The sequence below is a fragment of the Rhineura floridana genome, chromosome 3 (assembly GCF_030035675.1).
Source record: "Rhineura floridana isolate rRhiFlo1 chromosome 3, rRhiFlo1.hap2, whole genome shotgun sequence".
Taxonomy (NCBI): domain Eukaryota; kingdom Metazoa; phylum Chordata; class Lepidosauria; order Squamata; family Rhineuridae; genus Rhineura; species Rhineura floridana.
The window spans coordinates 230,318,932-230,331,476 of record NC_084482.1 but is presented as its reverse complement, the minus strand read 5'-3'; the positions used below and the strand labels follow the sequence as shown (position 1 = coordinate 230,331,476).

Genomic DNA, 12,545 nt, shown 5'->3' with positions numbered 1-12,545 from the left:
CTGACGCAAGCATGTTTGGGATGGCAGCTTAATTTTAACTTCCAGTTTATGATTCAGTTATAATTTGCATATCGAAAGGGCTCCAGCAATGGGGGTGGTGGGTGGGGGAGTGAGAAATTTGTCAGAGAGAGTGTTTCTCCCCCCACCCCCTTCTCCCCATAATCCATCTCTGGTACCAACCATGCAGATGCTGAATTAGACAAAATATGCAAAAGCACATAAAGTGAAGGTCTAAGTCATGGTATGATTCTGAAAAATATATGTAGAAAGGAATGATGGAAAATATAGTCTATGGCTGAGTATTATTTATTTTATTTATTTATTTAATTAAGCTTATATACCGCCCGACTAGCAACAGCTCTCTGGGCGGTGAACATTAAAAATACAATAAAAATAACACAAAACTGTACACAAAACTGTACAGTCTAAAATCAAAATATAATAATTTACAATTAACAGGAATTAAAATGCCTCAGAGAAGAGAAAGGTTTTAACCTGGCGCCGAAAAGATGATAGTGTCGGTGCCAGGCGCACCTCCTCGGGGAGACCATTCCATAGTCTGGGGGCCACCACTGAGAAGGCCCTAGATCTTGTCACCACTCTCCGGGCTTCCCTATGGGTCGGAACCCGGAGGAGGGCCTTCGTAGTAGACCGTAGTGTACGGGCCGGTTCATATCGGGAGAGGCGTTCCGACAGATATCGTGGTCCCGCGCCGTATAAGGCTTTATAGGTAAGTACCAACACTTTGAATCTGGCCCGGAAGCATATTGGAAGCCAGTGCAGGCGAGCCAGAACAGGTGTTATATGGTCAGACCGCTTAGTTCTTGTTAGCAGTCTGGCTGCCGCATTTTGCACTAGCTGTAGCTTCCGAATCGTCTTCAAAGGTAGCCCTACGTAAAGCGCATTGTAGTAGTCCAGACGCGAGGTTACCATAGCATGTACCACTGATGAGAGGTCCTCCTTACTCAGATAGGGACGTAGCTGGGCTACCAACCGAAGTTGGTAGAACGCATTCCGGGCCACCGAGGCTACATGAGCCTCAAGTGTGAGGCAAGAGTCTAAGATGACTCCCAGACTACGCACCTGTTCCTTTAGGGGGAGTGTAACCCCATCCAGGACAGGGTATATATCCACCATCCGATCAGAGAAACCATCCACCAACAGCATCTCAGTCTTGTCAGGATTGAGTCTCAGTTTGTTAGTTCTCATCCAGTCCATTGTCGCAGCCAGGCAACGGTTCAGCACGTTGACTGCCTCACCTGAAGAAGATGTAAAGGAGAAGTAGAGTACAGAATAATGTCCAATTTCTAATGCACCTGCAATTTACCACACAGAGTGAACTGCTAGCTCTGTAGACAAGATGTACATACACTCCCAATGACAAGACAGCAATAAAAGGCAGAGGCGTACTAATACAGAAATACAAAATGCAAGGATAAAATGCACAACATATCTCAAATAATTTGCCAAACACATTTCGACTTGAAGCAAGTCTTCTTCAGTGGCATCTATATGGAGAGCTTCTCCAGAGAATCTTCCTCAACCGAAACGCACAACAATATGCGGAATGCAGCAACATTCTTGCAGAAACTGCGCTAGGGCTGTCTTGAGAACTGGCAAGGACTTCGACTCCGATGCATGAGGTTAGGATCCAGGCAGGCACCAGTCCTGCTCACAGACTAAGCACAGGGGTGCCTAGGCCCCAAAGGCAAACACTGGGCAGAGGGAGGGAGAGGGAGAGAGGACTCTCCCAAGCTCCAAGGGAGCAGCAATTCCCACTGTGGAGTTTGGACTACAGCTCCCAGAATCCCTAGTGAGAAACTGACTTTCCACTCCATGCATCATTGGCACAAATGGCCTTCAACATCTATCAGTTAAGAAAATGTGTCTGCTTACTGAAAGAGGCTCCAATTTCATAATTCTCCTCCATGGCTTCCCTGTGCGGAGCGCTTTGGCCCAGATCCAGGAGATCCACTCCTCCTCCGTGAAATGCACAGCTGCTGCCTCCTCCTCCTCTTCCTCAAAGGTCACCAGACCCTGGAAGAAGAACATGCCCTCTGCTCAACAGACGGCCTCTTCCGCACAGACCATTGCATCCAGCTTGAAAGGGGAAGGGCAACAGGGTGTGCTTCAATCACTCACAGCACTCAAAGCGCTCCTCCCACGCATCAAAGTTGGATCCTGAGGCGAGGGCCAAGTAAGGATCTGGCCCACAGACCCAGAAAGGGTTCCCACGGCTGGTTTTGAGACTGGAGGGCTGTGAACGCTGTAAGCAGAAAGGGCATTTACCTTGGCCCATTCCCCAAAAGAGCAAAACAATAGGATCAAATGCAGAACTTCTCAACACGGCCATTTAGGTGAAGGACATCTGCCTTGCATGCAAAAAGTCCCGGGTTCAATTCTCAGCAGCATCTCCAGGCAGGGCTGGGAAAGGCTCCCTGCTTGAAACCCAGGACAGCAGCTGCCAGTCAGTGCAGATAATACTGAGCTACGTGGACCAAGTCAATATAAGGCACCTTCCTATGTTTCCACGAAGTTCCTCAAGTAAATGACTTTCTGATCATTTAATTTATAATGAAATAAAACTGGCCTCTTCTGTAAAGTCAGCAGCTGAGGTGCAAAGCAGGAGGCTGACACCACTCTTGCCTACCTTGCAGGGCTGCAGTTTGGATGACTCAGATGAGCTTATTTGCTGGCCACACATGTTTATTCACACCTTCCTCCAAAGGCCCCAGAGTGGGAAATGTAGGTTGATCTCCCCCTCCCCAACCTTCAGCAGCAGCAACAATGTTGTAAGGTCAGGAAGGCAAGGAGATGATTGTCCTAACGTTTGTGTAGGGGTGTGTGTGTGTGTGTGAGAGAGAGAGAGTGAGTATCTAAAAGGGGGGGAGGTTTGAGGAGATCCCAAGAAGAGACAAAGTTCATTTGGGGGAGAGGGTAAGCACTGAGCTGGGGGTTCGACTGGATGGTCTTACAGCCCCCTCCCAACTCTATGAGTCTACAAAAAGTGTGTTTCCTCCCAGGAACTACCGCAGTGCAGAAATGGGCTCACAGAAACACACTGTGGACAGAATGGACAAGAAAACAGCCCCAGTTTGGATGTGGGGAAAATATTGCTTACTTATTCGCTTGCTTACTCTTTTTTTTTATCTGCTTTCTTCTCCAAGGCTTTTGGGGGGAGGGGAACACCTGCTCCTGCTCCCCTTTTGTCCTCACACAGCAGCCCAGCGAGGTAGGCCGGCTTTCTCAGCCCCGGCACCCGGGGGTCTCCTCTGCACCAGGGCGTCTCTTCCCACCCCCACTCCTGGGGCAGAGGGCGCTTCAAAGAGGATCTTCGTGCAATGGAAGCGCTGCAGCTCTTCGGCCCCCAATGTTGCCCCTAGGTTGCATGCATGCGACTGCCCCCCATGGATTCCGGGGGAGATGTGTGGGGAGGCTCTCCCCCTCTTTCCGCCCCCCAAAGGCAAACTCCTGACCCTTCCTCACCCCCACTGCTGCACGTCTTCCTTTCTCTTGCGATTGGCCACGATCCAGCCTTCCTCCTCCTCCTCCTCCTCTTAGGAAATTAATCAAGCCTGTTTGCTTCGCTATTGTCTTCCTCCCACCCTCCCATTTGCATGACCACATCCTGCCTCTCTAGGAAGCAGAGCGCAGATCCTTTCCCCGCTGGAGGACTGAATGCCAGGCGCGCTCTGGGCAAACTACTCGCAGGCTCTACCCCTGGTGCAAATCCAGGGCGCAGGCGCAGAGGTTCCTGCTACGTCAGGCCTCTGGATTTGGTTCCCAGTTCCTTATTTGCCTGAAAGTTCAAAACGCTGAAAAAGGAGAAAATTGACAGCTTCAGCAACTTCAGGCCAAAGTTAGGATGTCTCTGAAGGCCAAAATGTATGTTGGAGTAGCCTGTATGATATATTGCTGTGATCGGGGGACTCTCCCCGTCAGGAATAACAATACATTTATGCAATCAACATCCTCCAGAGTCTGATATTATCATAAATACGTAATGATGTCATGAATTCATATAAAATAAGTAACTGTGGGTGCCCACCCCAAAATCTGCTCTGGGCCAGGACAAATCATACACCCCAGGAAAGGGGAGGATGTCCTCTACGAGATGCCAGTGCACCCCGCCTGGCCCAGAGCTTCTGCTGGGCGCAGGGCATGGATAAAGGCATCAATGTAAAAAAAAGATAGAGAAAAAGAGACAGGAAAAAATAAGTAACTGGGGGTGCCCACCCCAAAATCTGCTCTGGGCCAGGACAAATCATACACCCCAGGTATCTATGAGATGCCAGTCTTTCCCAGCTAAAATAATGAAGGGCTAATAGGGGAATATATGTAATTTGCGGTGACCACTCCAAAATCTGCTGTGGGCTATTTATTTATTTTGTTTATTAATTCTATTTCTATGCTGCCTTTTGGCTAAAAGGCCCTCAAGGCGGCTCACTCACACAAAAACCACACAAATCCAAAATACACATCAAAAGAGAATACAGTACACAGAAATTTAAATAACAAAATATTAACATTGTGTTGTTGTTTTAAAAAAAGATTCTTTACAAGCCTCAAGATAATCTGTCCTTCAACAGCAGCTTGAAGCTCAGCCGGGATGGGCAGCTTCACCAGGTACAACGTCTCCTGGTCGCTCAATAAGCTGGCGTGGTGGCGGCAATGCTTTTTGAACATGCACAGAAGCACTCTCGTCGCGAGTAGTACATCCTTCATCATCCTCCACTTCAGGTTCAGACACTTCATTTTCAGGAGTTTCTGCAATTGCCTCGTTCAGCTCTGATTTGAATCTAACCCTAACCCTAATCTTCACAGGAGGGCCCTTCCTTTGGCTCCTGCTTCCTCCGTATTTCTTTTTCTCTTCCAGATTTTACTCGGTAGTGGAGCACCCAAGTTTTAGCTAAAGTATCTACCTGATCCTAAGTCACTACTTACCTCCAGGATAGTGGTCCTTGTGACGTTCCCACCTTTTGCTCCCCGTCAGGTTCCCACCTGCTTGTGGCTACCGCCTTTCACTAGGCACCACCTCAGGACACCACCAGTCAGGATCGTCATTTTCATTTTTTCTCACTCTGCTCTAGCACAGGTCTCACAAGATCCCACTGCTAGGCAGCACCACCAGCCAACCCCTGTAAACAATACTGCTGGAGACTTCGCCTTGTCTCCCTATGCCTTCAGGGGTGTCACTAGGGTGGTGCTGCGGGTGCGGGCCGCATGGGGTGACACCACGAGACGGGGTGACACCACAAGCCGCTGCCCCCCGCCCTAGGCACCACCGCTGGGAAGCAGCAGGCGCAGACAAGGAGGAGAGAGAGAGAAAGATCAGGAGAGAGCGCAGCGACTGCCCTCTTCCCTCAGCGCCCGCCCTGCCGCCATACAGGCTGGCTCATTCGCATTCCCTCGAGCTAGATTTGCTCTCAAATTGAGTGACGAATGTGAGAGCAAGTGGATCCTCCGGTGGAGGAAAATGTCAACAGAACTCTAATGGTTAATGGGCCAAAGGGGTAGGGTGGTCCTTAGACTCCGAAATACTTCCGGTTCCCAAACGAGAGCAGCAATGTGGAAGGGTGCCAATCCAAAGAAACACAAGGAGGGGGGATGAAAGAGGTATGACGGCAATGAAACCAGTTCCAGCCTCCGAATGAGGACCGGAAGGCTGCATGTCTTCCTCCGCTTTTCTGAGTCTCTGGTTGGTTGTTGCACCTCCCTGTTCCGGCCTGGTCAGTCTCCTTCGCAAAGAAGGGGGGAATGTGGGGACGGAGGAGGGGGGAATAAACTCCCAGGCTCCACCCCTTTGAAGAACCTGAGGCCTTCTCCGTGCAATCAACTCCAATCAAACCTCCAGATTTTTTATGGGAGGGATCTGTCCTGGTGCAGAGTAAGCCGCCTTGCATGGGGCAGGTGGGAACAGCGGCTGCATTTTGGGATGCCCAAGAGGGTTGGACCTGATGGCCTTATAGGCCCCTTCCAACTCTACTATTCTATGATTCTATGCCCGCCAACTTGGATGGCTTTCAAAGCGTTTCTAGAGGCTCAATGGCTGCTGACCACGATGGCTCTGTTGCTCCCTCCGCTGTCGGAGGCAGGAAATGTCTCTGAATACCAGTTGCTGGGAATGTCATTTGGGGGTGAGTGTTGCTGTTGCCCTCGAGGCCTGCTTTCAGGCTTCCCAGTGGGGCCTCTGGTTGGCCACTGAGGGCACGATGCTGGGCTCTTGGCCTGACCCAGCAGCAAGGCTCCTCTGATGTTAGGAGAGGGGTTGGTCTAGGGCTGGCACCAGACTTTTGGGGGGCTGTGAGCCCAGGGCCAGTAATGCCCCCCACGAACACCTGCCTCCAAGAAGGCCAAGGCCCGCCCTTTCTCTGCCCCTGCTTTGACATCGAGGCTGCTCACCTCCTTTCACCCCCTGGATACACTTCAGCAGTGGACAGGTGGTGGCTCTTTTGAAGGGGGGCTCACCATTTGGGGAATACTCCCACACAAAGGACAGAAGAAACATTACTAACATGCCTGCAATGGCTATTGTAACATCTCTGTGCTGTCGGCAAAAGCCATGTCAGAGGGGCTGCACACCCGAGTGCAGTCTGTTTCTCCTTCTGGCCATGTCACTGGCCCCCCTAAAGAGGCCAACTGTTTGGCCACTGGATTCCACATCCCATGCGGTGGCCACCCTGGGAGCCGATTCCCCAAATCGGCTTCCACAGGATTCTTCTTCCCCTTAAATCTCCACATTGATTCGTTTGGTAATCCGGCCGACTACGCCAATTGTATTAGCCCCAGCTGTGGGCTGCTTCAAACTGTAAGGATCGGTACCATGGGATCAAGGAGGCAGATCCAAAGGTTTACTCACAAGGAGAAGTTTATTGAGTAATTTAGCAAGCACACAGGCATACCCAATAAATGGAACAGGCTGCAAGTTCCCCCCACGGGCAGCTGCAGTCTGTATGCTGAACTGGGCTACAACAGGCTTGCCTACCCAGTGGAACAGACCCAAGGTCTCTCGCAGAGAGGTGTTAAGGTCTGCACCCTGAGCTCATGGCACAGGCACCTTTTAGAGGAGAAAGTTTGGCCAGGCATACACAGTGACGGAATGCATCATGAGCTATATCTAACATCAAATCAGCACATCTTGACAGGGGACATCATTAATCAGACTAGGCATCAAAGCTGCCCTGTGCCTAACAGACAATGGCTACTCTTCCCATGGCACGTGCCCTGCCGTTAATCAGCACGTGCAGCCCATCCTTGGCACATGTAGCTCATTAGAGCTAACTGGACCAGTGCCAAGGCTACTGTCCTTGGAGACGCATCAGACGGTCCTTTTACTCCCTGCCGGCCTCCTAGATAACGCAGCTGAGTGGAGGTTGTGTCTTCCTAGCCACCATTACTTGACCCAATCTCTAATGAGCGCAGCCCCTCGCAGGTGCTTTCTGTTTGAGAAAAATAACCTATTAAGCTTTTCCTTAACATAAGACTAGCCATACATATGCATTGCATGGATTACATAAAAGCCCCATGGATTACACCAGCACCTTCAACTGGGCCCAGACTCAAACGCAAGAATTTGGGGGTCTCTGGAAGGGCTTTTCTCTTACTCCCCCACGTGGGATCTCTGCTCACCTAGAGGCTCCTCCACGCCCAGCACCTCCGAAGGGGAGACCAGCACCGCCACCCCAAGGAGGACCCCCAAGTCCAATGCGGAAGACTCCCCCAACCTCTCTCCCCCTCCTCCTCAACCCTGCAGCAGACTCCAGATAGGGACTTGCTCCTCACAGCCCCTGGAGAAACTCCTGCCCAAGCCCCCCCCTCCCATGGGGGTCCAATGGGGCTCTAATGCGAGGCAGCGCCTTCGGTGGCCAGGCAAGGGAGTCCGGCAAATGTCCCTTTCAGGCACTTGTTAAGTGAAGGGGCAAAACTGAGATTTTTCTGTGATTCTCTGCTCTTCCTAGGTTTGCAGGGGGGGGGCTTCTTGTTAGGATAGGCTTGATGGCCTTTACCTGTGATGCTCTGACTGACTTCCTTCCGTCGTTGATACTGATTCAGACAACCAACAACAGCCATCAACAGAAAAGTAGACCTGAAAACTGGAAAAAGCCCACTGTGCCGTCAGCTAGAGATCTTTCCTTTAAAACTGTGGCTCCTGCGTGCAACCTGACCGACTGTGAACTGTTGTGAGGGAATGCAAGGGAAATGAATGGCCTGCCAGTCAATCCCCACTCATGGCTACGCCATGAAGAGGGTTTTCATGGCAAGCAGTGTTCAGAGGGGGCTTTCCATCGCCTCCCTCTGAGGCTGAGAGGCAGTGACTGGCCCAAGGTCACCCAGTGGGGTTCATGGCTGGGGGGGATTCGAACCCTGGTCTCCCAGGTAGGAGATTTTTCTTGGCTGGGATTCTGGAATGGGGAGGAAGGCAGACACAGCGTCACGAGGAGGACCAGTAGCCCTTGCCTCCAAAGTGGTGAGATGAGGGAGGGTGGGGGGAGAGAGAGAGACCAGATCTCAGAGTGGGTGGGGCAACTGGAAATAGGAGCTGCTCTTTACTTGGATCAGGATTTGTGTTACATGTAGGAAAAATTCATATGGTCTCTCTCTCTCTCTCACACACACACAGACACAGAGCGAGTGCTCCTTCCTCCACAGCCAGGACAAGACACAAACGGATTATAGATGCAGACCTCTCTTCAGTCATTTCCCCCACAATATCTCCATACTCTGCATCCACTCCCATTTTTTTTAAGCGGGGCGAGAGCAACTCCTGTTTTGTTCTTTTGCTTATGCTCCAGAAGGGAGATAGAGTTGGGGTCCTCCAGATGGAGAGGCTGGATTACCGTTACCTGAGATGCTCTGACTGACTTCCTTCCATCGCTAGGCTGTTACGTCTTTAGGGAAGCTTACCTGCCCCTCCTCCTTCTGCCCTTTCCTCTCTTCCCTCCTTCAATTGTCTGAGAGAGAGGAGACACCTTTGTCTCTGCTCGCTCTCTCCTGAGCCAGAGGGCATCTCCCACGTGTGTAGTGCCAAGGTTGCCAGGGATTTCATCTCATCGGCACATGATGGATCAGCATGTCACAGAACACATCAGAATGTCACTAATTATACAGCCACAAGAGTGGTTGTATACTATAGCCAACGTGGATTTTTCACATTCCCCAATTTTAAATTGAAAACAACCCCCATGCCTTTCTGATGCTCCCCATAAGCTCATTTCCAAACAAAACCTTAAAAAACCTTTAGTCCCAAATTCAGAAATGCTTGCTTAACAACCCTGTAACTTTTCATGGCGATACACAGAACAGTCAGAGAGAATCGAGAGTTCAAAGTCTAAAAAGAGATTAAAAAAAAAAAAACCACCCAGAGCCCTTTTGGCCTTTTTTCTCTGAGAGTTCTTGTAATCTCCACTTGAAGTAATCTTCGCTTTCATTTGAGACAGTCCTGGCTTCCCCCAGAGAACCCTGGGAAGTGTAGTTTGTGAAGGGGGCTGAGAGGAGACTCCTATTCTGAGAGAGCTCCAGTGGCCAGAGTGGTTTAACAGTCAGCTGCTCTGATTTTAGATCTGTGAGGGGAACAGGCGTCTCCTAGCAACTCTCAGCACCCTTCACTAACTACACTTCCCAGGATTCTTTCGGAGAAGCCATGACTGTCCAAAGTGAAATAAAGGCCTGGTGTGGATGTGGCCAGGGACAGCTTTGGTTTAAATTTGGGTGGGAGGCTACATGTGCCTGCTGTAGAATAAAAAGGTGGGGGAAACTGGAAAAAAATAATAATGATCACAATGTTTTCATTTTGGAAAGGAAAGGGGCTTCCCTTCTGCCCAGAGCCCCCCCACCCAATCTCCCCCTCCCCTCCCCCTCCCCCACATCCTCCCCATGGTCAGTTTTACCTATCTTAAGCATCATTGCACAGGAGTAAATACCATTGAACTCAAAAAACATGCATATGATCAAACCTCCCGCCCCTTTCCTTTGCCCCCTCCCTCCAATCGCCTCCTTCCACTGCCCTACAAATTTGTCAAAATGCAAACACAATTTGGGTTGGTCTTTCACAGTCCAGTCCACTTCCTGTGTAGCTTCCCCCAGGCACCTGGTTGGCCACTGTGAGAACAGGATGCTGGACTAGATGGGCCACTGGCCTGATCCAGCAGGCTCTTCTTATGTTCTTATGTTTAGCTTGGAAGAATTTGGTAGCATGTGCCTCTGAGCATATGGTGAGTGGTGGCAACACCTGCAATCAGCCCAAATAATAGAAAGAAGATATGTCCTGCGCTGATCTTGTTTTAGCAGGGAGGAAGCAACATTATGAAGACAGTTGATGTAGTTCAGATGGTCACTTTAAATATGTCTGATTTACTTTGCAATTTTAGTGAAGTTTTCTATAGGAAATCATTTTCTTTTGCTTCTATTTCTATGAATATGTGAAGTACAGCAATACTTTGCCAAATTTACACTAAGGAAACTCCAAACATAATGGTGGAATAATGGCACTGACTTCTGCAGAATAGTCTCCAGCGGACCTCAGAAGTGTCTCAATTTGCACAAGATAAAACAGTGGGAGGTGAAATATATCCTAGCAAAATTCTAGGTGTGCTCTATGTTTTTAATTGATCGTGAACACCTTGCCTTAAATAAAGTGGTTTAAACATAGCAGGCTGAAAACATGCATCCTCTTTTTTCCAACATCTAGAGTCACTGATGAAATAGCAACATATTGTCCTTGTGTTGGGTCCACATCAGCTGTTTCGGAGGAGTCTTAGTACGGAGGAACATGGGTGATGCCACCCCAATTTCAGTGATCACGGGGAGAGGGAAATATAGCCATGGGGATGTGGTGAATTACAGCAAAAGACAAGGGCAAGGCTATCTGCACCTTGTTCCTTGCTGCCACTCCTCTCATGAACGGGTTCCACGTTGCTCATCTGCTGTGCCCAGTGGCCTGTTACACAATAAGACCACTCTCATCCATGATTTGATTGTGGATGAAGGTGCCAATTTGGTGTGCATTACTGAGACCTGGGTGGGTGAGCTGGGAGGAGTTGATCTGACCCAGGTTTGCCCACCTGGATACTTGGTGCAACACCGGCACAGGCTGCAGGGACAGGGGGGAGGAGTTGCTGTGGTCTCCAGAACTTCCATCTCTGCCACCAGGAAACCACTCTGTCTTGGAGCTGGCTGTGAGGGCCTGCACCTAGTGTTGGGCTGAGGAGACAGTAAACTAGGGTTGCTGCTGGTGTACCATCCACCCTGCTGCCCAGCAGCTTCTCTGACTGAGCTGGTGGAGGTCATCTCAGCTGTGGTGTTGGAGCAGCCCAGAACGATAGTCCTGGGTGATTTCAACAACCATGCTGAGGCTGCCTCTAGTGTTCCAGCTCGGGACTTCATGGCCTCCATGACAACCATGGGTTGTCTCAAGTTGTTACTGGCCTGACACATAGGGCAGGACACACCCTCTACTTATTTTTTGCTCCAGATGGAGGAAGGGGTGGTCTGGAGATGGGGGGTGGATGTCACCCCATTGTCATGGTCAGATTACTTCCTGGTGAAGTTTAGACTTATGGCTCCGATCCTTCCATGTAGGGGTGGTGGATAGATTAAGATGGTCTGCCCCTGGAGTCTAATGGAATCCAGTGGATTCCTGAATGCCCTGGGGAAGTTCCCAGTAGATAGAGCAGGTGATCCTATTGAAGCCCTTGTCACACTGTGGAACAGTGAGGTGCATCGGGTCCTTGACACGGTTGCCTCCGAGCGCCCACTCCAGCATTGTGGAGCCCGGTCTGCACCTTGGTACACCAGTGAGCTGAGGGCAATAAAACAGGCTAGACAACGGCTAGAGCACAAGTGGTGAAAGACTTGCTGTGAGGCTGATCGGGCTGATCGCTACTGTGTGGCAGTGCGGGCAGCAAAGAAGGCCCACTTCTGTGCCTCCATCGCATCGTCAAGTAGCCGTCCGGTGGAGCTTTTCTGTATTGTCAGGAGTCTGTTGATATCAACTCCAGGAAATGGAATTTTAGACCCTTCGGAGGCCCACGGTGAATTGTTTGCAAGGCAATTTGAAGGTAACGCTTCTCACCTCTGTTGATGTCCCATCTACATCTACTGTAGTCCCCAATGAGTGTCCAGTGCAACATCTGCTGCAACTTCTTGGGAACGGTTTCAGTTGATGCGACCTGATGACATAGACAAGGTGCTTGTGATGATGCGGCCAGCAACGAGTCCTCTTGACCCTTGCCCTCCTTGGCTCATTAAAGCTTGCCGAGGGGTTGGACCGAGTGGATCCAGGGTGTGGTCAACGCATTATTGTGGGAGGGAGTGGTTCTGGGCACCTTGAAAGAGGCAGTGATCCGACCACTCCTGAAAAAGCCCACCCTGGACCCATTGTTTCATGACTACCAACCGGTTGCAAATACCCCCTTCTTAGGGAAGGTGATTGAGAGGGTTGTGGCGTAGCAACTGCAAGTACTCTTGGATGGAACAGATTATCTTGACCCATCCCAGTCTGGGTTCAGGCCTGGTTATGGGACTGAATCGGCCTTGGTCGCTCTGAT

The 12,545-nt window shown here is 50.3% G+C and overlaps 1 protein-coding gene across 1 annotated transcript; it reads right to left on the bottom strand.

Annotated features, from left to right (window-relative positions):
• Window positions 1–443: 443 nt before the first annotated feature.
• On the bottom strand, window positions 444–3,586 carry LOC133381914 (uncharacterized). The gene is made up of 3 exons (XM_061621494.1): window positions 3,487–3,586; window positions 1,897–2,037; window positions 444–1,259 (listed from the first exon to the last, which is right to left on the bottom strand). The coding sequence occupies exons 2-3, from the start codon at window positions 1,928–1,930 to the stop codon at window positions 463–465; spliced, it is 831 nt and encodes a 276-aa protein (XP_061477478.1). The 5' UTR covers window positions 1,931–2,037; window positions 3,487–3,586; the 3' UTR covers window positions 444–462.
• Window positions 3,587–12,545: the final 8,959 nt, after the last annotated feature.